The sequence below is a fragment of the Panicum virgatum genome, chromosome 6N, assembly GCF_016808335.1.
Source record: "Panicum virgatum strain AP13 chromosome 6N, P.virgatum_v5, whole genome shotgun sequence".
Classification (NCBI taxonomy): Eukaryota; Viridiplantae; Streptophyta; class Magnoliopsida; order Poales; family Poaceae; genus Panicum; species Panicum virgatum.
The window spans coordinates 2,936,166-2,962,830 of NC_053150.1; the positions used below are offsets into that span (position 1 = coordinate 2,936,166).

Here is a 26,665-nt window from a genome sequence, read left to right on the forward strand (position 1 = left end):
AGCGCGCGCGGGGTCAATCGCAACATCATCAATGACGCCAGCATGCAGCTCCCGCAAGGGTTCCGCGCGGGCCAGAATATCGCTGCGGCGGCCATCCTTCTACAAACATTGCTCGAACTGCAGGACCCAGTGCAGAGGGACCTCCACCACCAGATCAGGAACTTGGTGGAGCTCGCCACCGTCCAGCAAACAGAAAGCTCCTTCCTGCACCATCACCAGGCCGCCTCACCGGCTCCGCTCCCACTGAGGCCGCTGGTTCACGGCCGCGTCTGTGTTGGTATTTTGTAACATCACGAATAAAATCCGCAAGCGCACGGATACCGCTGTAGCTTTCACCCAAGAGTATTCCAGGGTATCGTATCCACTGAGGAATGTGAGTACGCTATCTACGGGTTCAGGCTCATCCAGAATATTAGCAACTGGACAAAGGACAATTAATGGTCGTTTATCTTTGACTAATTTGTGTAAATATTATTCTAAACATGTTGGATGCTTGTTAGTAAATATTATTTGCTCGGAAACATTAGTCATTTTAATTGATGTATCATGTTAAAGTATTGATATAATGTACAGTTTGTCTAAAGAATTGTGCTGGCGGGCAACAAATATTAACTTTAAATTAATGGGAAATAAATTTCAATTAACGGAGAATAAAATTATAACACGGTTTGTTAAAAGGATTGTGTTGGCGGGCATTTAAGCCAGCCGCCAGCACAGACTGAATCGTTGCTGGCGGGCCATTATGTCAGCCGCCAGCACAGATTGCCATCTGTGCTGACAGGTGGTTTAATATGTCCGCCAGTATAGATACAAACTATGCTGGCTGGTGAGACGCCCGCCAGCACAGATTGCTATTTGTACTAGCACACGAGTGCTGGCGGGTGAGCCCACCCGCCAGCACATATACGATTTGGCCGCCACGTCAAATCATTTCTGGCCTAGTGGCCGGAGGCCCGTGGGGCAGGAGTTGCGGTGGCGGTGGAGGACGCCCTCTAGGACGAAGCAGGAAGAGGAAGGCTGGCAAAGGTTGTGGATGGGGGATGGCAGCTCTAGCAATAAGGGCACAACCAGAATCAGATGGGATGGTAGCGAAGGCAGGGGAGGCAATGGCAGGTGGGCTGTAGTGGGCTAACCGAGTAGTAGCTTCCACTCGGTCGCCATCCCCCTTGTTTCCATTGACTGAGTTGTTCTCCCTGGGAACCTGTTATGAAGAAAATAGTTAATTAGTGATCAATTAGTATTATTATTTATATAATTCTATTATTAGTAGGCAATTCCCACTTGGGGAACTTCCACCCCCAAAGGGTGCCATGAAGGGGCCATCCCAAAGAGACATGTCCCTTGGGATGGTGTCTCTTGGTCTTGTATATAAACAACAATCAATCAATGGGAACACAAGAATTCCTCTCCATTCAGTCTCTCTACTGAACGCAAGAAGCGACGGGGATGAACTCGTCGAGTTCTGAACAGAAGAAGGCAAGACTCCTTGGGAACTCATCGAGACAGAACTCCTGCATCTACAAGAACTCGACGAGAACACTTGCAAAGACAAGGACAGAGGCCATGAGACCTTCGACAAGTATGAATTGAAATTGCTTCTTACTTTTCTTTGAATCACAAATGAAGAACATACCACTGTTCTTCAATGACAACGAATCCTCGCCGACGTTCGCTAGGCTGTCATCGGCGGCGCAGCGCGCACCCTGCGTCGGCCTCGCCGGGGTCCGCATTCTCGAAATCAGAGCCCTCGCCTTCGACGAGGGCATGTCGCTCCATTCCTGACCATAGGCCATCGGTCTGGGCCCCGAACGCTGGCGGCCCTTGCTTCATCTCCTCCCCGGCCGACCCTCCGGCGGCCACCGCATCAGCGGCCCTCCATCAGTGCCCTCGGCGGCCTGCCCTTGGCCGGCACATGGGGGCGGGCGTGAACAGCATGAAGAGGGAGAAAGGGGGCGGCGCACACCGGGCACGGGAAGCGGCGGCGCTCCAGGCGATGGAGCATGGTAGCGGCAGCGCACAGGGCCAGTGGCGGCGCTTCAAGCGTCGGCGGCGACCGACCGGACCGACGGCGGCCCACCCGCAAGACGCCGCACGACGGCGGCGCTCGCCAACGGCATTGAAAGTGATCTAGGCCCCTAAGTGGGTTTTGGTGTTAATGACAAAACACATGTGCATTTAATTGTGTAATTGAGCATGTGTGCAGGTGGTGAGTTTGTATAGGTGAATCAAGTGACGATGTACGACCCCTCAAAAAGGAAATGAAAAAGCGGAGTTCAAGTTTACTCATGGAATTAGATTTTATTTTTGAATTTTGAGTATAGGGACGCCGTACTATCAAGAGGGACTTAATTCAAAGGTGTTGATTTGAAACTAGTGCTCAAGAACCTATACAAACACTTGTGAGCCACAAAACAACTCAAAAGAGCAAAAACCGAAGTTTTTCCCTGCCTTACCCGGATACTCCGGGTATAGGGCCGGATACTCCAGACCCCATTGCCCGGAGTGTCCGGGTGCTGTTTCCAGGCTAAAAAACCAGTGTTGTCCGGAGTCTCCGGGCATATACCCGTAGTCTCCGGGTACCCTTTCGCCCAACGGATATTTTTGGGCTGAAGACTATAAATACCCCCTCCATACCCCTTCAGCCCTTCCTCTTGACACTTTGACGAGCTGAACTCAAACCTAAGCCAAGAAAGAGCTCTATCACTCCCCTTTCTCCATTCTTGAGTGATTCCCTTGAGGGATTTGAGTGAGAAGCAAGCAAGAGCAAGGATTAGTGCTATTGAGCCTCATTTCCATCTCTTGAGCACTTGGTTTTGGTCAAACCCGCGGATTCGAGTTTGTTACTCTTGGAGCCTTGTGCTCCTAGACGGCTAGGCGTGCTTGTGATTGCTCAACCAAGATTGTGAGCTGCACAAGAAGTTTGTAATCTCCATTCCTCGCCGAGGAATCCATAGTAAGTAACCTTGGGCTTGAGAGGTGATCTCGCCCTTGGAAGAGGAGCATAGGGGTTCTTGAGCACCGTCTCTCGAATCCTTCCTCAACGGAGATGTAGCACCTTCGGGTGTGAACTTCGGGAAACAAATCCTTGTCTCCTTCATGTTAGTTTACTTGATTTCATTGCCCTTTGCTTGTGAGACTTCATTTCTATGGTTTGAGCTCGATCTACTCACTCACGAGTTTCTAGTGAACTTTGTTTGTTGGATATCAACCTTAAGGAACCCCTGGTACTCATTCTCTAGCTCGATCTACTTTTCTTACAGAGTTTCTTGCAGTTTCGTTTTAGGTCGTTCAAACCCGGAGACTCTGGATATAGCTCCGGATACTCCGGACCACCAAACCCGGAATATCCGGGCATATACCTGGAGTATCCGGGATAGTCTGCGTCTGATATTTTTTGTTAAGTGTTTTAAATTGCAGATTGCCTATTCACCCCCCCCTCTAGGCATCTTGAGATCCTTTCAATTGGTATCAAAGCTTGGCTCTCCATTCAAAGGGCTTAACCGTCCGGAGAGGTCAAGATGTCGGATGATGAAAAGAATCAAGAGAATACGGTTAATGAAGGTGAAAAAGGTGATACTAGTGATAAGAGAGACAAAGACAAGAATGTAGAGCCATCCAACAACAACAAGAAGGGAAAGAATAAGAATGGTGGAGTAGAAAGTGAAGAAGAGACATCCGATGATGAGATGTCTTATGAGGAGTGGAAGGCATGGAGGAAAAAGAAGAAGGAGCAAAGAAAGAAAAAGTCTAGCTCCCGAGTTATCATAGATTCTAGTGATGACTCCGATACCGATCCCAAGAGAAGAGCCTCACGCTCTTCAAACAAGGGCAGCTCATTAAGGTCAAAAAGCAAAGGTGACTATCGAAGAGTTGCTCATGATTACACTTTTTCTCTACCTAGCGAGCACAATGCATCAATTCATATGGGCAAGCCACCTTTCTTTGATGGTACCGGATATAATCAATGGAAGACTAAGATGTTCGGTTACATGAATGCAATCCACAAGGATCTTTGGAAAGTTGTGGAAGTTGGGTGTGAAATTCCGGATGAAGATGAAACTCCAACACCGATTCAAGCATAAGTGCTACAAAGGAATTTCCAAGCGTTGAACATCCTACACACATCCGTGAGTCCCGAAGAGTTTGACAAGATAGAGGATGCACCAACCGCCAAAGATGCTTGGGACACTCTTCTAGTGAACCATCAAGGGTCAAGGAAAATACGTGAATCAAGAATCAAAACTTTGGAAGATGAATTGAGCTTATTCTCCATGAAGAAGGATGAAGGTGTGAAAGAAATGTATAACCACATGAAGAAGATCACAAACCAAATCAAATCTCTTGGTGGTGACAAGTGGGGTGACCGTGAGATTGTAGACAATCTCTTGACTGTGTATATGGCTAGGGATGTTACTCTACCTAGCTTGATTAGAGCCGAAAGAGGATTCAAACACTTCACCGCCGAGAATGTCCTTGGAAGAATTGAAGCTCACCATGATCAATTGAAGAGAGTCAAGGTCAACCAAGATCTAGCCGAGCTTCAAGAACAAGCGGCCAAGAATAGTGGGTTGGCACTTCAAGCTAAGTCAAAAGGCAAAGAAAAGGCAAACCAATCCTCAAAAAATTAAGGCACTAGTATTGATGATGATGAAGAGCTTAATGATAAGCAAATGACTTTCTTTATCAAGAACTTCACAAGAGTATTGAAGAAAGGCAACTTTAAAAACTTTGGGAAGAACAAGAAGTATGAGCCAAGAAGAAGATCTAATAGGCTGTGTTTTGGGTGTAACAAAGTTGGGCATTTCATTGCCGATTGCCCGGAAGAGAAGAAGAAGAACAAAGACACCAAAGAAAGCACATCCAAGAGAGATAGATCAAGATACAAGAAACAAGCCGGAGAAGCTCATCTTGGTCAAGAATGGGATTCACAACAAGAAAGTGAGTCCGAGAAAGAAGATGTTGCAACCATGGCTTTCAAAGCATCATCTTCACATCCTCCAAGCTTGTTTGAAGATCTCACCGCCGATGAGGATGAAGCTCCTATCATGTGCCTCATGGCTAAAAACTCCAGGGTAACATCTCCAAACTCATCGGACGATGAATTGGATAATGAAGTAGAAGTTGCTAAACTAGTCAAGAAATATGGTAAAGGGGCCGCAACTAAAATGATGAAATTAGTTATGAAACTAGATGAAGCGGATGAAACTCTTGAAACACAAGAAGAATTGCTTAGACTTGAGAGAGAGAAATTCAAGGCTCTTGAAAAGGACCTCGCCTATGAAAGGGAGGAAAACAAGATGCTTGTGAACTCAATCAAAGTCAAGGATGGCACTCTTCTTGAGTTGAAAGAGTCACTCTCTAGTGAAAAATAAAAAGTGGATGATTTGACTAGAAAATTTTCTTTTGTCAACGACACTAACACTTTCCTAAGGAAGGATAATGAGAAACTTCAAGAGAGCATGACAAGCTTACAAGCTAATCACACGGCACTTGAAGTTCAATTTAATACTCTTTGGGAAAGTACTTCTAAGACTAAAGAGACATCTAATTCATCTAGTCCTTCTACAAGTAATGGATGTGCACGTTGCTTTAATATTGATATTCAAACTTGTGCTACTAACCATGTTGAGATGAATGCAATGAAGAAAGAAATCTCTAGACTCACTCATTTGTTGCAAGAAGAGGCTCCATCACATACTCAAGTCCCAAAAAAAATTCCCTTTACAAGGGTAGGTGAATTTGAGAAACACACCAAGGGATTTGGGTCAAGATATATGAGCAAGTTTGGGTTTGAAGTGGGTAAGGGACTTGGTAGGAATGGGCAAGGTACTCCACATGCTATTCCATTTACCAAGAACAAGAACAAGACCGCCTTGGGTGCTCAAGGAGGTCTAGTGAACATGACCACTCCCATTCACAAGACAAATAATGTGATTCAAGAAAGTGGTCATGTCAACTTCATCAAGAGAGGCACAACATGTGATGAGGGTCCTAAGATTGTTGCATCCTCATTCAAAGAAGATAAGTTCAAGGCCTCCAACCCAACTAAGATCAAGGCTCAAGAATCATCTCATGTATCCTTTTATGCCGATTATGTATTGACAAGGAACCACCATGGTAAAGTGGTTGCCAAGTTTGTAGGACACCGTACATGGAACACAAAAGTAAAAAACCATGTATGGGTGCCCAAAGTTCTTGTGACTAACATTAAAGGACCCAAGAATTGTTGGGTACCTAAAAGAAAAGAGTAACTTTGTTTTGTAGGGATACTCCTCCGGTGGATCAACTTGGGTGATTGATAGTGTATGCACAAATCATATGACCGGAGAAAGGAGTATGTTTGAAACAATAACCGCATCAAGTGGAGATCATTTCATTACTTTTGCGGGAAATCAAAAGGGAAGAGTGCTTGGTACCGGTAACGTTAATCTAAACTCAAAGTTCACTCTCTCAAAAGTTCTTTTAGTTGAGTCACTTGGTTACAATTTGTTGTCCATCTCACAACTTTGTGATTCGGGCTTCAATTGTTTGTTCACTAACGAGGGTGTAACCGTCATTAGAAGAAGCGATGACTCCGTTGCTTTCAAGGGGGTGCTCAAGGGAAAGCTCTATATTGTGGATTTTTTTCAAGAGAGGGCTCAACTTGATGCTTGCTTGATAGCAAAGTCTAGCTTGGGTTGGTTATGGCATCGCCGACTAGCTCATGTTGGGATGAGAAATCTCAACAAGCTTCTAAAGGGGGGTCACATCCTAGGACTAACAAATGTTTCTTTTGAGAAAGATCGTGTATGTAGTGCATGCCAAGCCGGGAAGCAAGTTGGTGTTCCACATCCATCAAAGAGCATCGTCACCACCGTCAAGCCATTTGAACTTCTACATATGGATCTCTTTGGCCCGGTGGCGTACATTAGCATTGGTGGTAACAAATATGGTCTTGTTATTGTTGATGATTATTCTCGTTTCACTTGGGTATTCTTTTTGCATGAAAAAAGTGTAGTGCAAGAGACTTTCAAGAAGTTTGCAAAAAGAGCTCAAAATGAATTTGAGACTAAGATCAAGAAAGTGAGAAGTGACAATGGCACCGAATTCAAGAACACTAACGTAGAAGAGTTTCTAGATGAAGAGGGCATTGGTCATGAGTTCTCGGTTCCATACACTCCTCAACAAAATGGAATTGTTGAGAGGAAAAATAGAACTCTCAATGAGGCCGCAAGAACAATGCTTGATGAGTACAAGATCTTCGATCAATTTTGGGCGGAAGCAATCAACACGACATGTCATGCAATCAACCGTCTATATCTTCATAAGATCTTGAACAAGACGGCATACGAGCTCCTACTTGGTAAAAAGCCTAATGTGTCTTACTTTAGAGTTTTTGGAAGTAAGTGCTTCATTCTTAACAAGAAGCCCAAGAACTCTAAGTTTGCACCTAAAGTTGATGAAGGTTTTCTTCTTGGTTATGCCTCAAATGCTCATGGCTATCGTGTTTTCAACAAAACCTCCGGTGTGTTGAAATAGCATGTGACAAGACATTTGATGAATCTAATGGCTCTCAAGGGGAGCAAGTTGATAATGTTGTAGGAATGGAAGAATCATCAAGTCAAGCTATCAAGAAGTTGGCGATTGGTGAAATAAAGCCTCAAGAACAAGTGGACAATGATGATGATGAGTTGATGTTTCAAGGGCCATCTACCTCTACATCCGCTGCAAAACCCGGAAACTCCGGATATGAAGCCGGAGACTCCGGACATCTTGACCGGAGTATCCGGACTCCAGACCGGAGTATCCGGGCTACTCAAGCCGAGGCATCAACCCAACATCAAGATCAGTCTCAAGATGGTAGAGATGCTGAACCAATCTAACATCAATCCTCCATTCCACATCCAAGAGTTCATCACATAATTCAAAAAGATCATCCCGTGGATAATATCCTTGGAAGTATAAGTAAAGGGGTAACCACTCGATCTCGTTTGGCTACTTTTTGTGAACATTACTCGTTTGTTTCTTCCTTGGAATCTCTTAAGGTGGAAGAAGCATTGGATGATCCGGATTGGGTGATGGCTATGCAAGAAGAATTGAACAACTTCACTCGGAATGAAGTCTGGTCCTTAGTAGAAAGACCCAAGCAAAATATCATTGGAACCAAATGGGTCTTTCGAAACAAACAAGATGAACATGGCGTGGTGACAAGAAACAAAGCAAGGTTGGTTGCTCAAGGCTACACACAAATCAAAGGTTTGGATTTCGGTGAGACATATGCACCCGTAGCTAGGCTTGAGTCAATTCGTATTTTGCTTGCCTATGCTACTCACCATGATTTCAAGCTATATCAAATGGACGTGAAGAGTGCTTTCCTTAATGGACCAATCTCCGAATTGGTATATGTTGAGCAACCACCGGATTTTGAAGATCCAAAATTCCCAAACCACGTCTACTTGCTCCATAAGGCGCTCTATGGGCTCAAGCAAGCCCCTAGAGCATGGTATGAATGCCTTAAGGACTTTCTCTTAAGAAAAGCCGATCCTACTCTTTTCACTCGCAAAGTTGATAAAGATATCTTTGTGTGCCAAATATATGTCGATGACATTATATTTGGCTCTACTAACAAAACTTGGTGTGATGATTTTAGTAGGATTATGACAAAGAGATTTGAGATGTCTATGATGGGTGAGTTTACCTTCTTCCTCAGATTTCAAATCAAGCAACTCAAGGATGGCACTTTCATTAGTCAAACCAAGTACACCAAGGATATGCTCAAGAAGTTTGATATGGAAAGTGCCAAGCCCATCAAAACTCCCATGCCAACCAATGGGCATCTTGATCTCAATGAAGATGGCAAGGCCGTGGATCAAAAGGTATATCGCTCCATGATTGGATCCCTTCTTTACCTTTGTGCATCTAGGCCCGATATTATGCTTAGTGTGTGCATGTGAGCAAGATTTCAAGCTAATCCGAAAGAATGTCATTTGATGGCGGTTAAGAGAATCCTAAGATATTTAGTTTTCACTCCTAACCTTGGTTTATGGTATCCAAGGGCTCATCTTTCGATTTACTTGGCTATTCCGATTCGGATTATGCCGGTTGCAAAGTGGATCGAAAGAGCACTACGGGGACTTGTCAATTTCTTGGCCGGTCCTTAGTAGCTTGGAGCTCTAAAAAGCAAAACTCGGTTGCCTTGTCCACGGCGGAGGCCGAATATGTCGCCGCCGGTGCGTGTTGTGCACAACTTTTGTGGATGAGACAAACGTTGAGTGACTTTGGTTGTCATTTTGATGCAATTCCTCTATTTTGTGATAATGAGAGTGCAATCAAGTTAGCAAACAACCCCGTACAACACTCCCGAACAAAGCACATAGATATTCGTCATCATTTCTTAAGGGATCATGAGGCTAAGGGAGATATTGTTTTACAACATGTAAGCATCGACGGGCAACTTGCCAATATCTTCACTAAACCTCTAGATGAGTCAAGGTTTTGTGCTTTGAGAAGTGAACTAAACATCTTGGATTCTCGTAACCTAGCTTGAATTAGTGCATTCACTTGAGTGATCTTAGATTAAGTGGTTCTCAAAACAAAAAAACAACAAAAAAAACAAAAAATCTTGAAAACTTTCAAATTGTGTGACCTTTGTTTTATGAAAAAATTTGGTTATTCACTTTGCTCACTTGAGATCATTGTTCTCCTTGATTGAATGTTGGCTGATCTCAAGTTGAGTAATTTCTCTCACACCATTAGATCCTCAAAATCTATCTATATCAAATCCGTCTAGATCAAGTTCCTTGGAGTTCTTTTCTGCTCAGTCTCAAGGGGGGCCGGAGTCTCCGGCCCAGGGCCCGGAAACTCTGGACTATCCGGATACTCCGGCCCTGAGGCCGGATACTCCGGATATTTGGAATTTACTATATATACCGCGGGGAGGGTCGGGGTAAACGGTTCCCTTCAGTCTTTTTACCACAGCCGCCCCCCTTCTCTCTACTCTCCCAGTCACGTCCTAGGGGCGATTTCTACCTTCCAAGCATCACGAACTCATCGATCTTTGAAGGAAGGCTCTTCTCCCCTCCGGAAACTCCGGGGAGGCCTTGGATTTGAAGTTCCCGCGCTCTCAACGGTCTCAAAGGTATTTTGAACTTCGGATCGCCCGATCTCCCAATGTCGTAGGTTTCTTTGAAAAAATCTTTAGGGCATCTCTTCCTAGCATGTGTAGGAACCTTTGGCTTAAGTTTCATTCAAATCCCATGGTCAAATCCTTAGATTTTTTGAAACTTAGGGTCTCAGGTGCACATGTCCGGATACTCCGGATATACACCCGGATACTCCGGACCCTCTGGGCCGGAGTCTCCGGGGATATACCCGGAGTCTCCGGACTTCCAGCACATCTTTTATTCTCAAGTGTATCCTGCTTGGTCTTGATCTGTCTTATCCATCCTTAGGCATGGTAAGGCCACGTCCTGGTGAGTCCTTGGAGGACGCAGAGCAACAGAGACAAAAGAGGCGTCATGATCCTCACACTCAAAGAGAAGATGCTCCTCGAAATCCTCCAAGGGAGCTGCGTCCACGTCATCGTGCGGGCAAGGAACCCGCTGGCAGCAGTTCAAGAAAGGAGCCAAGGAAAGCTCCTTACATTTTGCAAAGCCGAGCCGCGGCTCCTCCATCCCGTCCGACTCCGACAAGCAAGGGTATTGCTCATGACATATGTCCTAAGACCCCTCCTCGCTTGGTAGTTGAGTACTCTCCCGGGCAGCGCACTTATCCTAACATTCCAAGGCTTCATCGACCTGGGATAGTGCCTAGCTTCATAGTAGAGATGGAAAGAAACTATTACAAGCAAGATGTGGCACTTAGGGAGGCACGCAAAGAGAAAGTTTACAAATTTGACAAGAGTGAAGGTCTTGAGCGGCGCTTTTGGTGCAAGCTTCATGAAGACTTCTATTCTTCAGTTGTGATGCGTAAGTCTCGTGCTCCCATTGTTCATTGCAAGTACGTGGATTGGAAATATTATGAGAATATGAAGGATCCATTCTTTAATGAGGCTATGGAAAAGTGCAAGGAGATGGGTCTCTATGATATTATGGGTTTTTGCTATGATTGGAATGAGGAGATCCTTGCTCAATTTCATTCTTCTTTATATTATGATGAAAATGAGATTGCATTTTATTGGACCACCGAAGGAGCAAAATATGGAGTGGATTACATGACCTTCTCTAGGTTACTTGGACTTGGCACTGAGGATGAGAAGAGAGATCCCATTCATGTTGAGGAACAACTCAAGTCATATCAAGTACCCACCTTGTTCTACAATCCTATTTGTGCTCAAGAAGGAAAGGCAAACCATCTCTTGCCGGTTTACTATGCAATGAATCAATTCTTTAGAGCAACCACTAATGCAAAGGATGGTGATCCCGTGGCACTTAGATACTATGCAGTGAATCTTCTAGCCCGGACTTTGCCAAGTGGTAGACCTTTTTGCATTATGGACTTCATTTGGAATGAGCTAAGAAGGACTATGATTGAGGCCAAGAAGTCCCTTCCTGCTGCACCATACATCATGTATATGATAGAGAGGGTGACCAAGGTCACATTTCCAAAGACAGTTAAGCATGAGCCTCTTCACTTGCGTGCCCGCTCAGGTGATGCACCACCTCCTCCTCCAGCTCATGCCGGTGCAACAAGGAACCCAAGACATGATCCTGCTCCATCTTCTGTGGGTGCCTCTTCATCGTCTCGTCATCGTCATCATGACTCCTTTGTGAAGAGGGCCCTCCGCAGCTTATTTGGAATGTGTAGGAATATTGCAAATGATGTGCATGAGAACACAAGGTCCATCAATGAGATTCGGGGTCATTTGGGACTTCCTTTGGATCCTCACCGCGAGCTCCCGGACTTTGATGATCCATTTGCTGAGTGGGATGCCGCTGATGAGGCTTCTATTGCCGCTACTCATGCTCCACTTCCACGTGCTCGTCGTCAGCCCCGTTCTCCTCGTCGTCGTGCTTCTTCTTCCTCCCGCCGTGCTCCTCCAAGTGGCCAAGAGATCTTTGATGAGGAAGAGGAGACCGAAGAAGATGAGCCCATAGGCTATCGTGAGCACTCGGACTCCGATGAAGATGAGGATACCTCCGAGGATGCCGCTCAAGGTGAAGATGATGAGTAGATGAACTTCATGCTTCTTTTCATTCCCTTTTTGGCACTTGATGACAAAGGGGGAGTGAAAGGCCGTTTATGTACTCATTTGGGCATGTGTCGCCCTTGTATCCCTTTGTTTCGAACTCATATCGTTTTATTTACGTTTTGAACTTCCTTGATCCTTTGTAAGGACTATGTGGTGTGAGAACCTTGTAATGTGTGCTACTCTGTGTTTAGCTATCGAACTTGGGTTTATTCTAAGAAATTTCTGCTAGTATGTGTCTTGTTTGAGCTCACTGACTGCTGTTTTTTTTGTGTTCTGGCTCAGAAGGTCCGGATACTCCGGGCTACAGACCGGATTCTCCGGATTCCTTATCCGGAATCTCCGGACCTATACCCGGAGTCTCCGGGTCCAGCTGACAGATACACATTTTATTGAGTGGATAACATGTCATATGCATCACACTTGTCTTTACACTCACTTGTTCACCCCACTGTAAAACATATAAGAGCTTTTGTAGTTCTCTTGATATATATGCCAAGATTGTTGACATGACAAGTCAAATTTAAAATTCAAAGTTCATGGCATACATTAAGGGGGAGCTCTTATATGCTAGATGTTTATCGCTTTATGATTATCAAATGAGTTACATGTGGGTTGTCATCAATCACCAAAAAGGGGGAGATTGAAAGTGATCTAGGCCCCTAAGTGGGTTTTGGTGTTAATGACAAAACACATGTGCATTTAATTGTGTAATTGAGTGTGTGTGCAGGTGGTGAGTTTGTATAGGTGAATCAAGTGACGATGTACGACCCCTCAAAAAGGAAATGAAAAAGCGGAGTTCAAGTTTACTCATGGAATTAGATTTTATTTTTGAATTTTGAGTATAGGGACGCCGTACTATCAAGAGGGACTTAATTCAAAGGTGTTGATTTGAAACTAGTGCTCAAGAGAACCTATACAAACACTTGTGAGCCACAAAACAACTCAAAAGAGCAAAAACCGAAGTTTTTCCCTGCCTTACACGGATACTCCGGGTATAGGGCCGGATACTCCGGACCCCATTGCCCGGAGTGTCCGGGTGCTGTTTCCGGGCTGAAAAACCAGTGTTGTCCGGAGTCTCCGGGTACCCTTTCGCCCAACGGCTATTTTTGGGCTGAAGACTATAAATACCCCCTCCATACCCCTTCAGCCCTTCCTCTTGCCACTTTGACAAGCTGAACTCAAACCTAAACCAAGAAAGAGCTCTCTCACTCCCCTTTCTCCATTCTTGAGTGATTCCCTTGAGGGATTTGAGTGAGAAGCAAGCAAGAGCAAGGATTAGTGCTAGTGATCCTCATTTCCATCTCTTGATCACTTGGTTTTGGTCAAACCCGCAGATTCAAGTTTGTTACTCTTGGAGCCTTGTGCTCCTAGACGGCTAGGCGTGCTTGTGATTGCTCAACCAAGATTGTGAGCTGCACAAGAAGTTTGTAATCTCCATTCCTCGCCGAGGAATCCATAGTAAGTAACCTTGGGCTTGAGAGGTGATCTTGCCCTTGGAAGAGGAGCATAGGGGTTCTTGAGCACCGTCTCTCGAATCCTTCCTCAACGGAGACGTAGCACCTTCGGGTGTGAACTTTGGGAAACAAATCCTTGTCTCCTTCGTGTTAGTTTACTTGATTTCATTGCCCTTTGCTTGTGAGACTTCATTTCTAGGGTTTGAGCTCGATCTACTCACTCACGAGTTTCTAGTGAACTTTGTTTGTTGGATATCAACCTTAAGGAACCCCTGGTACTCATTCTCTAGCTCGATCTACTTTTCTTACAGAGTTTCTTGCAGTTTCGTTTCAGGTCGTTCAAACCCGGAGACTCCGGATATAGCTCCGGATACTCCGGACCACCAAACCCGGAGTATCCGGGCATATACCCGGAGTATCCGGGATAGTCTGCGTCAGACATTTTTTGTTAAGTGTTTTAAATTGCAGATTGCCTATTCACCCCCCCCTCTAGGCATCTTAAGATCCTTTCAACTGCAGAGACGAGCACGGCGGCGCACGACGGCCCTCGGCGTCCGGCAAGGGGCGCGGCGGTGCACCCCCCAACCGGCGACGGCGTGCACAGAAGGGGCCCCCGGCGGCCATTCAGGGGGCGGCGGCCGTTCAAGCGGCGGTTCGCCCAACAGGCGCTCGCGGCGGCGGTTCACGGGGTGCGCCCCTAACCGCACTGTCCGCACCCCATTCTGCCCAACCTAGGTCACATCAGGCCGAAATGGGCTGGCCACAGCCAAGCCGGGCCGAGCCATAGCAGGCCGGCAGGCCGCCCGCCTGCAGGCCGGTGCTCCTGCCAGTAGGGATGAAAACGGATCGGATATCACTGATATCGTATTTGTTTTCATATTTGTGTTCGAATACGAAGTCGGATACGGATAGTATTAGTTTTTGTCGGATAAGATTGTAATGGATATCGACATTACAAAAATGTAATTTTTGAGCATTCGGATACGGATCGGTTATGGATATTGGATACTCGAAATAGGATACGGACGGATAAAAACCATTTCAGACCGGATCGAATTCGAATACGGTCGGGAAATATCCATACCATTTACACCCCTACCTGCCAGGCTAAGCCGAGCCATGTTTTTCTTTTTCCCCTCATATGAAATCTTGCATTTAGGACCCTATATTTCTAAATATTTACATGCTTAAGTATATTTAGTGTTGCATATTTATATTTAAGGTCCAAAATTGTTCTATTTTAGTCCTCGGACTACTCTGAATTTGCATAATTGTTATATTAAAACTATCAAGTTTAGAAATTAACATCAATATTAAGTGAAAATTATGATTACCGCAGTAATTGTGCATATATGATCCGCAGATCTCACATTGTTTATGCAAATATTATTTTAGAACAATCTTTTCATGCGCAATTTATTTTATTTGTATCATTGCAAATATAGCACTTGATTTATATTCTACATCAGGTAGAGTTCTACAAAATTAAAATTAAGGTATATAAATTTGATTTTTTGGAAAAACACAAGGTAATGGAGACCTAGGCATCGGCTGCGATAAATTCTTTACGATTCCTGTAGTAAGCAATTAAAATAGTTACACTATTGATTCAAAATACCTTAAATTATGATTCAAGAATCATCTTGATCTCTTTATTTTGCATAAATTACACACAATATATTTTTTAATTTACCACAGTAAATTAATTCTATACATAATCTTTCATGTACAAAATGGCTCATCTATTTAGCAAAGATTTCGCTGAAATTGCAGTAGATAGTCACAACTATCTGTCTTGGGCTATAAATATTAAAATATTACTAACAGCGAAGGGATTTATTGAAAACATCAATAAACCTAATACACAAGCCCATATTTCAGACACAACTAAATATAATACATGGCAAGTTGCACTCAAAATAAACATAGGAAAATCATTTTTGCCAGAAACATGGCGTGAGTAATCACTATTTTGTCCTATGAATTTCAAATCTATCGTAGAATACAATTCTATAGTACCAAAGATTTGTTGCAAGCTTCAGTTTTGTGATCAGATTATAGATAATGCATAAATGATCGAAAAGACATTATCTATATTTTCCCTTTCACATAGTTATTGCAACAGCAATACCGTCGGCACAACTATGCCAGATATTCTGATTTCATATATGATCTACCCCAAGCCGAAAAAATTATGATGAGCTCTTAACAAAGAACCATCAAATCACTACAATGATCAGAATACCAAAATAAAATTTGGTGGCATGAAATTCAAATTGAATTTCAAGGGAGAACTAAGAATCATCACAAAACAAGGATCCTAACAAAGGCAAAAGCACTTTTAGAAAAAAAACTCAACATGACAACTTTCAAGTTTTGTCGAACATATGATTGTCACAATCATATCACTAAAAGTGCAACAATATTTGGTTGACTTATATTTGAAATCCATTGGCAAACAAGTTCAAGGGGACAAGCTTGAAGCTCACTTCAATTCTCGACCTAGTGACATCAGTTGCTCCAAAAGATGTTCCTACAGAACACAATAAAAATGTTCTACAAAACATGATAATGAGGAGATCCCATTACATGGAACTACCCAGTGAGCACTGTCAACATGGTATTTGGAGACAACCTAATCTCCATAATTCCCAGAAACTTGATTATCTAGCTATATTTATATTGTGTTGTAAATATTTGTTGTCAAGGATTATCCTACAGAAACAATCCAAATCAAGGAAGGAATCCATTTAGTGGACATGGTACCACTAACACTCATATTTAGGGAAATTAAATATTTCCAAACTCTCAAAAGGAGTAAAGGAAATTTTATACAAATCGCATGCTGCGATATTGTGATCATTGGTTTTGATCAAATCACATTAAATTTCCCTATGGGTACGTAATTAACAATTGAGGATACACTCTTATATCCCAATTTAAATAATACCCTATTGAGTTATAAAAATATCCGTCACAAAGGTTTCCATGTGGAAACACATAATGACAACAATAATGAATATCAATTCATCATAAAAATCATAGATATATCAAGAAAATGCTTGAAAGAATTCCTTCAACATCAACGGGTTTGTATATCACATACATCAAACCCGTAGAAATATTGCGTACATAATAATTTTCAGAATCTTGATATCCTCAAGACATGGCATTACCGTCTTAATCATCCTTGCATATGGATGACATAAAAAAAAATTATCGGCAATTCAATTGGTCACCACATCAATAATTCAAAAATTCCCAAATTCTCAGATTTTAGTGCACCGCATGTGCCATGGGAAAATTAATCTTAAGAACCTCTTATCTTAAGATCAAGGCTGAACCACTACAATTCCTTGAACACATTCGAGGAGACATTTGTAGTCTATTCATCCATTAGTCGGACCAAATTGGTACTTCATGGTACTTATTGATGCATCAAACAGATGGTCCCGTATATATTGTTATCCACAATTATTAGTAGATTCATCTCAAGACATAGTCTCATAAAAGTATAGTTTTGCTATAGTTTATAAATATTTTATAACAGAAAATAGCCATCAAAGTTACATTTTGAAGATCATGAAATGTCCTAAATGACTTGTTTTATGGACCTGGAGGGAGCAGTGCTTTTGTGGACTTGTTTGTCCTGATCATATAAACTCCAAGCTCCCCGTGCATTATTCATCGTCTAGATGTTTACAAAAAATGATTATCAAAGCAATAATATTATTGTTACAAATTGTTTATATCCCATCTCGAAATGTAACTATATCATGAGTATATATGTATATATGTATATAACTAAAAAAAATGCCCGCCGGTCCATGACTTCCCCTCTTAGACCTTTTTCATATGCCCGGTTTAGTTTCGGCCGGCCAGAGACGTGTAACGCACTAGTGCGGCGGCGCAAGGCTCTGGCCGTAATGGCGGCAGGCAAGGCACATCGTGGTGGAAACCGGTGGGGGAACGCCGCGGAGCGCGCCAACCAGGCGCCAGGTGCGCGATGGCGTCGATCGGCGGTGGATGGCGCCGCGTATGATGTGAGCAACGTCTCACATTTCAGGCCGTGTTGAGTTCGTGAGGCCTGTAAAGGCAAAAAAAAATTTACGGCAGAATCTTCCCAATTTGAAGTAGTAAATGAAGTCTATTTACAAAAATTTTTGCATGGATGGGTTGTAAATCGCGAGACGAATCTAATGATGCTAATTAATCCATAATTAATCAATAATTAGCGGTTGGTTACTGTAGCATCACTGTTGCAAATCATGGATTAAGTAGGCTCATTAGATTCGTCTCGCGATTTACAACCCAACCATGCAAAAAATTTTGTAAATAGACTTCATTTAGTACTTCAAATTAGCAAGATTCTTTTTCACTTTAATGCGTTTATGGCTTTTTTTGTGTTTACGGGGTGGGAACTAAACAGACCCTCAGTATTCTTCTGCTTGCAAAGAGATCCGTACTAAACTTCATCTCAAGAGTCGCGCGATTTGTGCATCTCTTTCAGAGGTTCTTTCCCTGTGCCAAGGTCGTTCCTGCAGCTTGAGACCCTGATTGTTTCTAGGGGCCTAAAGTTTAGCCCAATCTTGTTATTTAAGAGTATTAAATAAAATATATTTATAAAAAAAATTTACAGATGAGTGAAAATTCAAGAGACGAATCTAATGAGCCTAATTAATTCATAATTTGCTATAGTGATCCTCTAATTATGGATTAGTATACCTCATTAGATTCGTCTCGCAGTTTAGCTCCAAAGTTCTGTAATTATTTTTATAATTAGACTTTATTTGATACTACTTCAAAATAGTAAGATTTTTTTATATGACAAGGAGTAAAATTTAGCCCTTAAATCCAAACAGAAAGCTTTCTGCAGTGCGACCGATCATAGTGTATGTGATGCCTGAGGTACTGAACTCGAAGAGGCAAAATTCCTTGACTGCAAATGATTGCTTCATGTTGGGAGTTTTGTCAGCTGGCGATAGCATAGAGTCTGTCAGCTCAAATTTTTTAGCACGTGTCATCTCAGGCTTGACAACCGAGTTGATGCTTGCTGCTTGCACTGTTGCACAATACTAGGCGTCAGACCAGCAACTTGCCTGATTCACAAAGACTGCCGCAATTTACCGTGAGTCCGGTGCCGGTGGTGGTGTCGGCCACGGACGCGGTCACCATAGTCAAGGGCTCAAGGCCGTTCTCGGAGGCCCAGCACACAGGCCGCGGCGGGGAGGAGACGGCGATGGTAGAGATGTTTAAAGTCAGCGCAACGCCGCCGGTGCCGGCAAAGAAGATGACCTCGTGCCCTCGTGGCCACGCCGGAACGAAGGGGAGGGTCTGGCCGGTCCGCGGTCCGCCGATGGTGGCGGCGCGGCCGCCGTCCGCCGAGATGGTGATCCAGGATAATGAATGGAAGAAAAACGATGAACAAGTAGACCTGGGCATGGGCCGCCCGACCCGAAGAACCCGGACCGACCCGCCCGAAAAAAACCCGACCCGACCCGGCCCGAGGAACACGGCGGGCGGGTCCGGGCCATGATTTTAGCCCGGTGAAAAATTCGGGTAGGGTGCGGGCTTAAAATTAAACCCGCGGGCCGGCCCGCCGGCCCGGTAAAAAAACACCCCGCAGCCTAGCAGGCCATGCGCAATGTTCTGGCAATCTGGCCCAACCCAACAGCCTGCAAAGTGCAAACCCTAAATCGTAAAATCCTCCCCCTCCAGTCATCCAGTGTCTCCTTCCCGTCACTCTACCAGCCGCCGCGCCGCCGCTCCCCAAGACCCCAACTGCGAGTGCGAGGCGACCTACGACGCCGGCGCCCCCTCCCCTCCACACCTCGACGACGACTGCAGCGACGCAACCTCCATGATGAGCGCGATGGCCTGATCCATTCAGAACTGGTGGCGAGATCCCGGCAGTTCGCATCCTGCTGTGACGAGGCACCGAGGAACAAGCAGGCAAGCAGCTAGCCAGCAGCACGCAGCAAACCGGCAGTTCCCCTTGCTTCTGTAGTTCTATTCTGTAAGCTGCATTGACTAATACTTTATTTGCCTATTGTTAGATTGGCCGTTGGTGTTTTGCTTCACGACATGGCAAGCCCATGGAGCCCGATGGCTAGTAGTGAAGAGGAGGATGAAGTTGAAGAGGTTGGTGCTGGTGCTATAGCAATTGCAACGCAGCAGAAGGGTGCTGGGCAGCAACAGGGTGGCGTCGGGCAGCAGCAGGATGGTGGCAATCAGGAAGAAAACTTGAGAGGAGCAAGCACACAACGGGATCATGTGGGTGACCGTCGGGTCAGCGGGTCGGCCCGCGGGCCGTCGGGTCGGGCTGCGGGCGGGCTCGGGCCAACATTTTAGGGTTTTCGCCGGGCCACGGGCGGGCTCGGGCCATGAGTTTTTCTACCGGGTTTTTTTCGGCCCGACCCAAACCCGACCCGACCCGAGAAATGCCCAGGTATATGAACAAGCAGCGCCTCTAGACGGCGGTGTCGCCACCGGTGAGGACTGGGGAGAGCACGACGGCGGCGCCGAACTTGGCGAGCGCGCCGGCGAGGAGTCCGGCGGCCCCACCCCGTCCAGGGTGTGGACGGCAGATGAAACACCGTCCACCCGAGGTCGGTATTTCAGTTCCCGTCCAGGTATGAGGTCATCTGAGCCATCAGATCCGGAAGAGGCGGCCGAGATCCAACCCAGAGACCTTGCCTACGAGCATTTTCTGGGCCTACCAAAGGCCCAGCTACCGAGAGCCAGAGCCATGGCCGGGCTCCTCCGCAGCTCGTCGCCGCCGACGAGGTATCCCGCCGGCTTCAAGCAAGAAGCAAATGGGGAGAGAAAGATCTGTACTGATTTGTTCAAGAATGGAGATCGAAAGACAAGGCACGCAGACCACGCTTCACGTTACTACTAATTAATACACGAACGCATGGCGCATGGCGCGGCGGCGGCGCGCTCAGTCGGACCGCATGCGGTTGAGCTGGTTGAGCGCCGGCTGGAGGATGTTGAAGAGCACCCAGCCGATGGCGGGCGTGACGACGATGAGCAGGAGGAGGCCCCGGTTGTCGTCGGCGGGGGCCGCGGCGGCGGCGGCCAGCGCGGCGAGCTCCTGCGCCGCGGACGCCTCGGGCGCGCACGCCATCCCCGCGGCGGCGGCCGCGCCGAGGCCAGCGCCGGCGACGAGCGCCTGGCTGCGCATGCGGTTCAGCTGGTTCAGCGCCGGCTGCAGGATGTTGTAGAGCACCCACCCGATGGCGGGCGCCACCACGAAGAGCAGCAGCTGGCCGCGGTTGTCGCTGCCCGCGTCCGCCGCCGCCGCCACGTCCGCCACCCGCTGCGCCGCCAGCGCCGCGTCCGACGACGCCAGCGCCTGGAAGAAGGCGCCCGCCACCGCCGCCGCGGCCGGGGACGACGCCGACGCGGCCAGGCCTCCCTTCTTCTTGGCCGCCGCCGGAAGGCTGCGCAGCGACACGCCGCTGCCGCTGGTGGACGGCGGCGGCGCCGACCGCGCCACGATCTTGGCGGGCTTGAGCATGGCCATCGTGGCTATGGTCGCCATTGGAGCTACCTCTCTGATGGCCCGCTTTGTCGCGAGAGCAGCGGTGGCAGAGGCGAGGTGCGCGCGCGCGCGACGATGCTTGGCGAGCTCGATCGGCGTTGTGAGGTCTAGGTGGAATGGCAAGCTAGGCCCTCCTCCTCGGTGTGTTTCTACAACCGGGGATCGGGCTTATCTGCGAGGGGTAGGAGGCGGCCAGTGTGTGTGCTCGAGGATCGGCGCCTTATCCTGCGACTCGGAAGGCCATTGGTCGGGGTGCAACGGGGTGGGTCCCGCATGAACGCAACAGGGGAACCAGATCGAGCACGAAAAGGCTTCCCCGGAAGCATACAAATTGTAGGATGAATGAAATGAATCTAGGACGCTCTAGAATGTGCCAGAATATGGTTTCATCAGCATCTGGTCTCATGGCTCCCTGAAGATCCTAACATGATCCTTCTTTTTTTTTCAAGCCATGATCTAGTTATTCTGGTCAATTCGTGCCCACTATTTCACTTGTGTATCATATAGTGCAAGAGCAATTTCAGCAGACCATCCAAATAGCCTCCTATCTCACTCGAGTGTTGTTTAGAAATTCTGCTCTATTTTGGGAAGGTCTTCAAATTTTCTCATCCACCCTTTATTACTAAATGATTTCTAGGGAGCTCTCTATTAGTATAATTTAAAATTAAAGGCTATTTACTATTTAAAGAGTCTAATTCAAGAACTGCGGCTGGAGTTGCTCACTGTAAGCATCGGTGGTCTGTTTTTTTTTTTAAGGCTCGATATGGTCCAGATACGTCACGTTTGGGCTGAGCGGGCCCAAATTTATCTCGAAGGCCCGGTGGCGGGTGCAGGCAAGACGTTGTGGCCTGTGGGCTAGCCCAGCGTGAGAAAAACTTGGGCTGAGGCTATCGGAAGCAAAGCATCAACGGGAACCGGAGAAAGCATCATAGTTCGATCACATCGTTTAAACAAAGATAACTGGCACTATAACTCCTCGACCTCAAAAGGTAAAAAGAAACACAATTCGGTGATGTGCAACCAATATTAAAGTCAATAACAATCATCCATGAATGACTGCAACCATAAGAGCATACAACGCAAGGCAAGGAAGACGACCAAATTAGATACAGCGGAAAAATGAAATACGGTAGCAATTGTTCACTCCCTAATCTACCTCCACCTGATAATTGCAAGCACCAGAGTGTTGGCCCCAAGCGGGATTTATTTGTCAGGTAGAGACCACGATGCAAAACAAAAGGGATGTTCATCACAAATTTCCACAGGGTCTGCTGTTTGATTTCAAAGGCGCGATGAATTTTAGGTGTCGATCTGGAGCTTCTTGATCGTGTCGATCTGCTTAGCCGGGTTCAGGCCCTTTGGGCAGGCGTGAATGCAGTTCTTGATAGTGTGGCAGCGGTAGAGCTTGAACTCATCATTGATGGCATCCAGGCGCTCCTTGGTGAACTGGTCACGGCTGTCCTGTATCCACCTGGAGAAACAGTGCACGTTTATAGCACGGAGCAATCGTGGTATGCCAAACATTTATACACCAATGCATCACAATTTCAAAGTTCAAACCATTTCAATGTTCAAACTGGACCAAATGGGCCCGTAATAGAAAGACTCCATAGAAGATACAATCTAGAACGTGAAAATAAGTGAAATAGCCTCTCTTGAATTTAAATGTTTAGTTTGCACACACAAGACACCTGTAACATAAACAGATGTAGCAAGATTGATAACGTTTGTTCAATGAGAAAACAAGTTTATTATAATAGTTAAGCACTTACTCACAACTTATAACCAAAAGGTGACATTGAAAGTTTCAAAAACACTTTATGGTGCACAAAGGAAGACCAAACTGCCTCTGTTAACTCATTTTGACTAGTCTCAACTTGACTAAAGCATCTCAGAAAGCAGCATATTGTATACCAGACCATTTATACTGATTATCCTAGCTGCAAACAAAGCTAAACTGCATGTTCCTATTATCTAAATTAAAACCTATAAATGAACATCAAACAAAGTGGATTAATAATCAATAAGTGAAGTAAACAGCCACTGTGTGAATCCTGGCACAATCAAATAACACACTGGAACAATAAATGGCTAAACATATCAGCAAGATACACAATGAAGAATTGACTTGCTAAAATACTAGTCCAGAAGTTAGAATAAAGTTGGCAGACAACACTAAATCAAATAATATTAAGTGAAAAAAAATCACAAAACACAAACTAACGTCTCCACTCAGGTTCAAGATATCAAGTACCCAAAGCATACAATGCTCACAATCATTCAGAGCACAAGATGATGCTTTGGAGCGCAGTAACTACTTCATTAGCAACATGGAAGCATTATGAACATATACAAGAAACAGGCACAGCAAATTCATGAATCAAAGTGTGAAGATAACCCAAAAAACATTTATGCATTGAGAAACATAATACGGGACAAGCCTTTGACTTCATAAATGCTGAATAGGCACAAAAACAGTACAGTACACTGATTCAACAAAAATGTTCAAATAAAATTGGCTGCTGGTCAGAAACCTTAAAGACAGTTTCATGGATCAAACACTGAAAGATTGCATGAAGACAACCTTATTTAGCTGGACTACTGCAGAGCTAGCGCTTTGATCTACTGGTTTGTTAACTTCTACCAAGATGCTTTCTTTACCCCTGTCAGTTCACCCTTGTTCGCCAATGTGCGGAACATAATACGGGACATGCGGAATTTCTTGTAGACAGCGCGAGGGCGGCCTGTGAAAATGCAGCGGTTTCTAAGGCGTGTCATTGAGCTATTTCTTGGCAACTTTGACAACTTATAGCGAAACTCTTCCCGCATATCCAACGGAAGATCAGGGTCCCTACAGACAGCCTTATACAGCTTTCCTCTTAGCTCATATTTTTCTGCAAGCAATCTACGTTTGTGGTCCAGCAGGTTTCTCTTGTCTGCCACCCCATGGTATCCTCGAGCTTGAAGGTGCATGAACATGTTGGGTTTTGGTTTGATAAGCGTCCCCCACAGCGGAAGCCTAAAAAGGGTGAACGTGTCATGGACTTAGCAACATCCTAAAGCTTACAACAAAGAAGATTAATCATATTAGACAACTATCATTCGAGGAAACAGTTGACAAAAAGATCCACAAGGACTGACTTTAGCATCTTAAATTTGGTAGACCATAATCACTAATTTAACAGAGACGAAAGGAGAAACTAGCACTCTACATGCTGTAAGAAGGTTAGCGCTCCACTCCCCGAAAATGTTATCATAGAATAGATTCACCTAAACATCAACCATATACGAATTTGATTTCTATGCCGAGACAAAAGAAGAATCCTGGGAACCATGATGCCTATAAAGATGCCCTGTTCCGCTAGGCGTCGATTAGCCGGCGATTAGGCGCGACTACGCGCTGGGCGAAGCCCGTCGCCTCGCCTATGGGGGTAGTCGCCCATCTAGGCGGGCGGAGGTGGCGATTGGCGCAGAGGAGGCGGGGACAGGGGCGGCGGAGGTGGCGACCGGCGCGGAGGAGGCGGGGATGGGGGCGGCGGAGGTGGCGACCGGCGCGGAGGAGGCGGGGAAGGGGGCGGCGGAGGTGGCGACCGGAGCGGAGGCGGCGGGGACGGGGTCGGCGGAGGTGGCGAACGGCGCGGAGGAGGCGGCAGCGGCGCGGAGGAGGCTGGGACGGGGTCCCTGACCGGCGCGGTCGGGAGGGAAGGGATAGGGTTGGGGTCGGGATGGAAGGGATAGGGTTGATGAGGTAGATAAGTTTGCTACAAATTGGGCTTGGGCTGTTTTATGGGCTTTTTATGTAATATTTGGCCCATATGTGTCCTGTTTTTTCTTTTCTAATAGATTTTTGTAGGTAAAATATGAATGGATATAGAACGCCTAGCAAAACGCCTAGCAACGCCTAGGCGCGATTAATCCCGCCTAGGCTCTAGGCTGAGGGTCAGCGCCTAGAATCCGCCTAGCGCCTAGCGGAACCATGTAAAGATGTCTAAGCGATCTTCTCAAGAGATGCATTTAACAAATTTTCTTCACTTGTGATGATCCTATCATCAAATTAGAGTCACAGCAGCCACCCAATCATGATCATCTAACTGCTTGTCATGGGTGCTACTGCTACCAAACAAGATAACAGACGGTCATCACATATAAGGATCAAACAATCCATCAACAATCAGTCCAATAACCAATCTACCTGGATCACAATCATTTCCAGGCTCCCACACCTAAGCTAGCAACTGCATCAAACAATCTACACAGAACACATCAACTGGAACTACTTGATGATCAGCAGAGGTATCATGACTTATCATGACTTCCAACCAATCAATCACACACCATTCAACAATCAGACAGATCCAGCAGACATCATTCATCAATCATCCATCACAGTATCAAGGGGTTAGTGATTGTGGTATACCTGTTGGCGTGCAGCAGCGCGGCCGGGCCGAGGTACTCCTCTGGGTTCCACCAGTAGGATGGGCACGAGGTTGAGCAGCAGGCGCAGAGGATGCACTCGTACATGCCGTCGAGCTTGGCGCGGTCGGCCTTGGTCTGCAGGATCTCCTTGCCCTCCTGCGACGGCGGGTCCTTGCGCTTGAGCCAGGGCTCGACGCTCTTGTACTGGTTGTAGAAGTTGGTCATGTCGACGACGAGGTCCTTGATGACGAACATGTGGGGCAGCGGCGAGACCGTGGAGGCCGAGGAGGCGGAGGAGATCTTGGTGAGGCAGGCGAGGCCGTTGTCGCCGTCGATGTTCATGGCGCAGCTCCCGCAGATGCCCTCGCGGCAGCTGCGGCGGAAGGTGAGCGACGGGTCCTGCTCGTTCTTGATCTTGAGCAGCGCGTCCAGCACCATCGGCCCGCAGTCGGAGAGGTCCACCTGGTAGTCCTTGAGGTGCGGCTTCGTCGATGGCGAGTCCGGGTCCCACCGGTAGATCGAGAAGGTCTTCATGGCCGCGGGCGCCTTCGGCGGCGGCGGAGGCGCGGGGGACGAGGAGTGGTGCTTGGACGTGACGAGGCGGGACGAGAGGGCCGGCGAGAGGAGCGCGCGAGCCGCCGGCGAGCGGCGGAGGAGGGCGGCGGCGGCCATGGGGTGCGTGCGGATTCCGATTTGGGGGGGCGTTTCCTTTTTCTCTCTCTTTTTTTTTCGGAGGTTGGGGCGCGTGGTGGGCTTGGGCCTGAGGGCACGGACGGTTATTTATATGGCAGGTGGATGACGGGTGGGGCCGGGGAGGGGAGGGATGGGAATGCCGGTGCTAGGGTTGGAGCAGTGTGGATGACAGGTGGGGTTTGGTTGGGCCTCGTTTGTGGGTGGGAGAGCGGAGATGTGGACGACTTGTGGGCCGTTCGGAAGATGACAAAGCAAAGTTGGTCAAGAAAATGACTTTCTAGAGTTTTTTTTTCAGATTAAGTTTGGATAGTTCTTGAATCTTTTTTCTGTTCTTCGTTTCCATGTTTGGGTTTTATGTCATGCTTGACATACTTTTTTGGAATAAAA

General features: G+C 46.3%; 2 protein-coding genes across 3 annotated transcripts; both read right to left on the reverse strand.

Annotated features, from left to right (window-relative positions):
* Positions 1-20,439: 20,439 nt before the first annotated feature.
* LOC120677574 (photosystem II core complex proteins psbY, chloroplastic-like) lies at positions 20,440-21,357 on the reverse strand. The gene has a single exon (XM_039958728.1). It carries the CDS (start codon positions 21,167-21,169, stop codon positions 20,567-20,569), a length of 603 nt encoding a protein of 200 aa, XP_039814662.1. The 5' UTR covers positions 21,170-21,357; the 3' UTR covers positions 20,440-20,566.
* Positions 21,358-22,174: 817 nt separating this feature from the next.
* On the reverse strand, positions 22,175-26,335 carry LOC120677575 (succinate dehydrogenase [ubiquinone] iron-sulfur subunit 1, mitochondrial-like). 2 transcript variants are annotated; one of them, XM_039958730.1, is made up of 2 exons: positions 25,587-26,335; positions 22,175-22,640 (listed from the first exon to the last, which is right to left on the reverse strand). In XM_039958730.1, exons 1-2 carry the CDS (start codon positions 26,255-26,257, stop codon positions 22,469-22,471), a joined length of 843 nt encoding a protein of 280 aa, XP_039814664.1. In that variant the 5' UTR covers positions 26,258-26,335; the 3' UTR covers positions 22,175-22,468. The 2 variants fall into 2 exon arrangements, with proteins under 2 accessions (XP_039814664.1, XP_039814663.1); XM_039958729.1 differs by having other exon boundaries at positions 22,175-24,188; positions 25,587-26,333.
* Between the last annotated feature and the right edge of the window lie 330 nt (positions 26,336-26,665).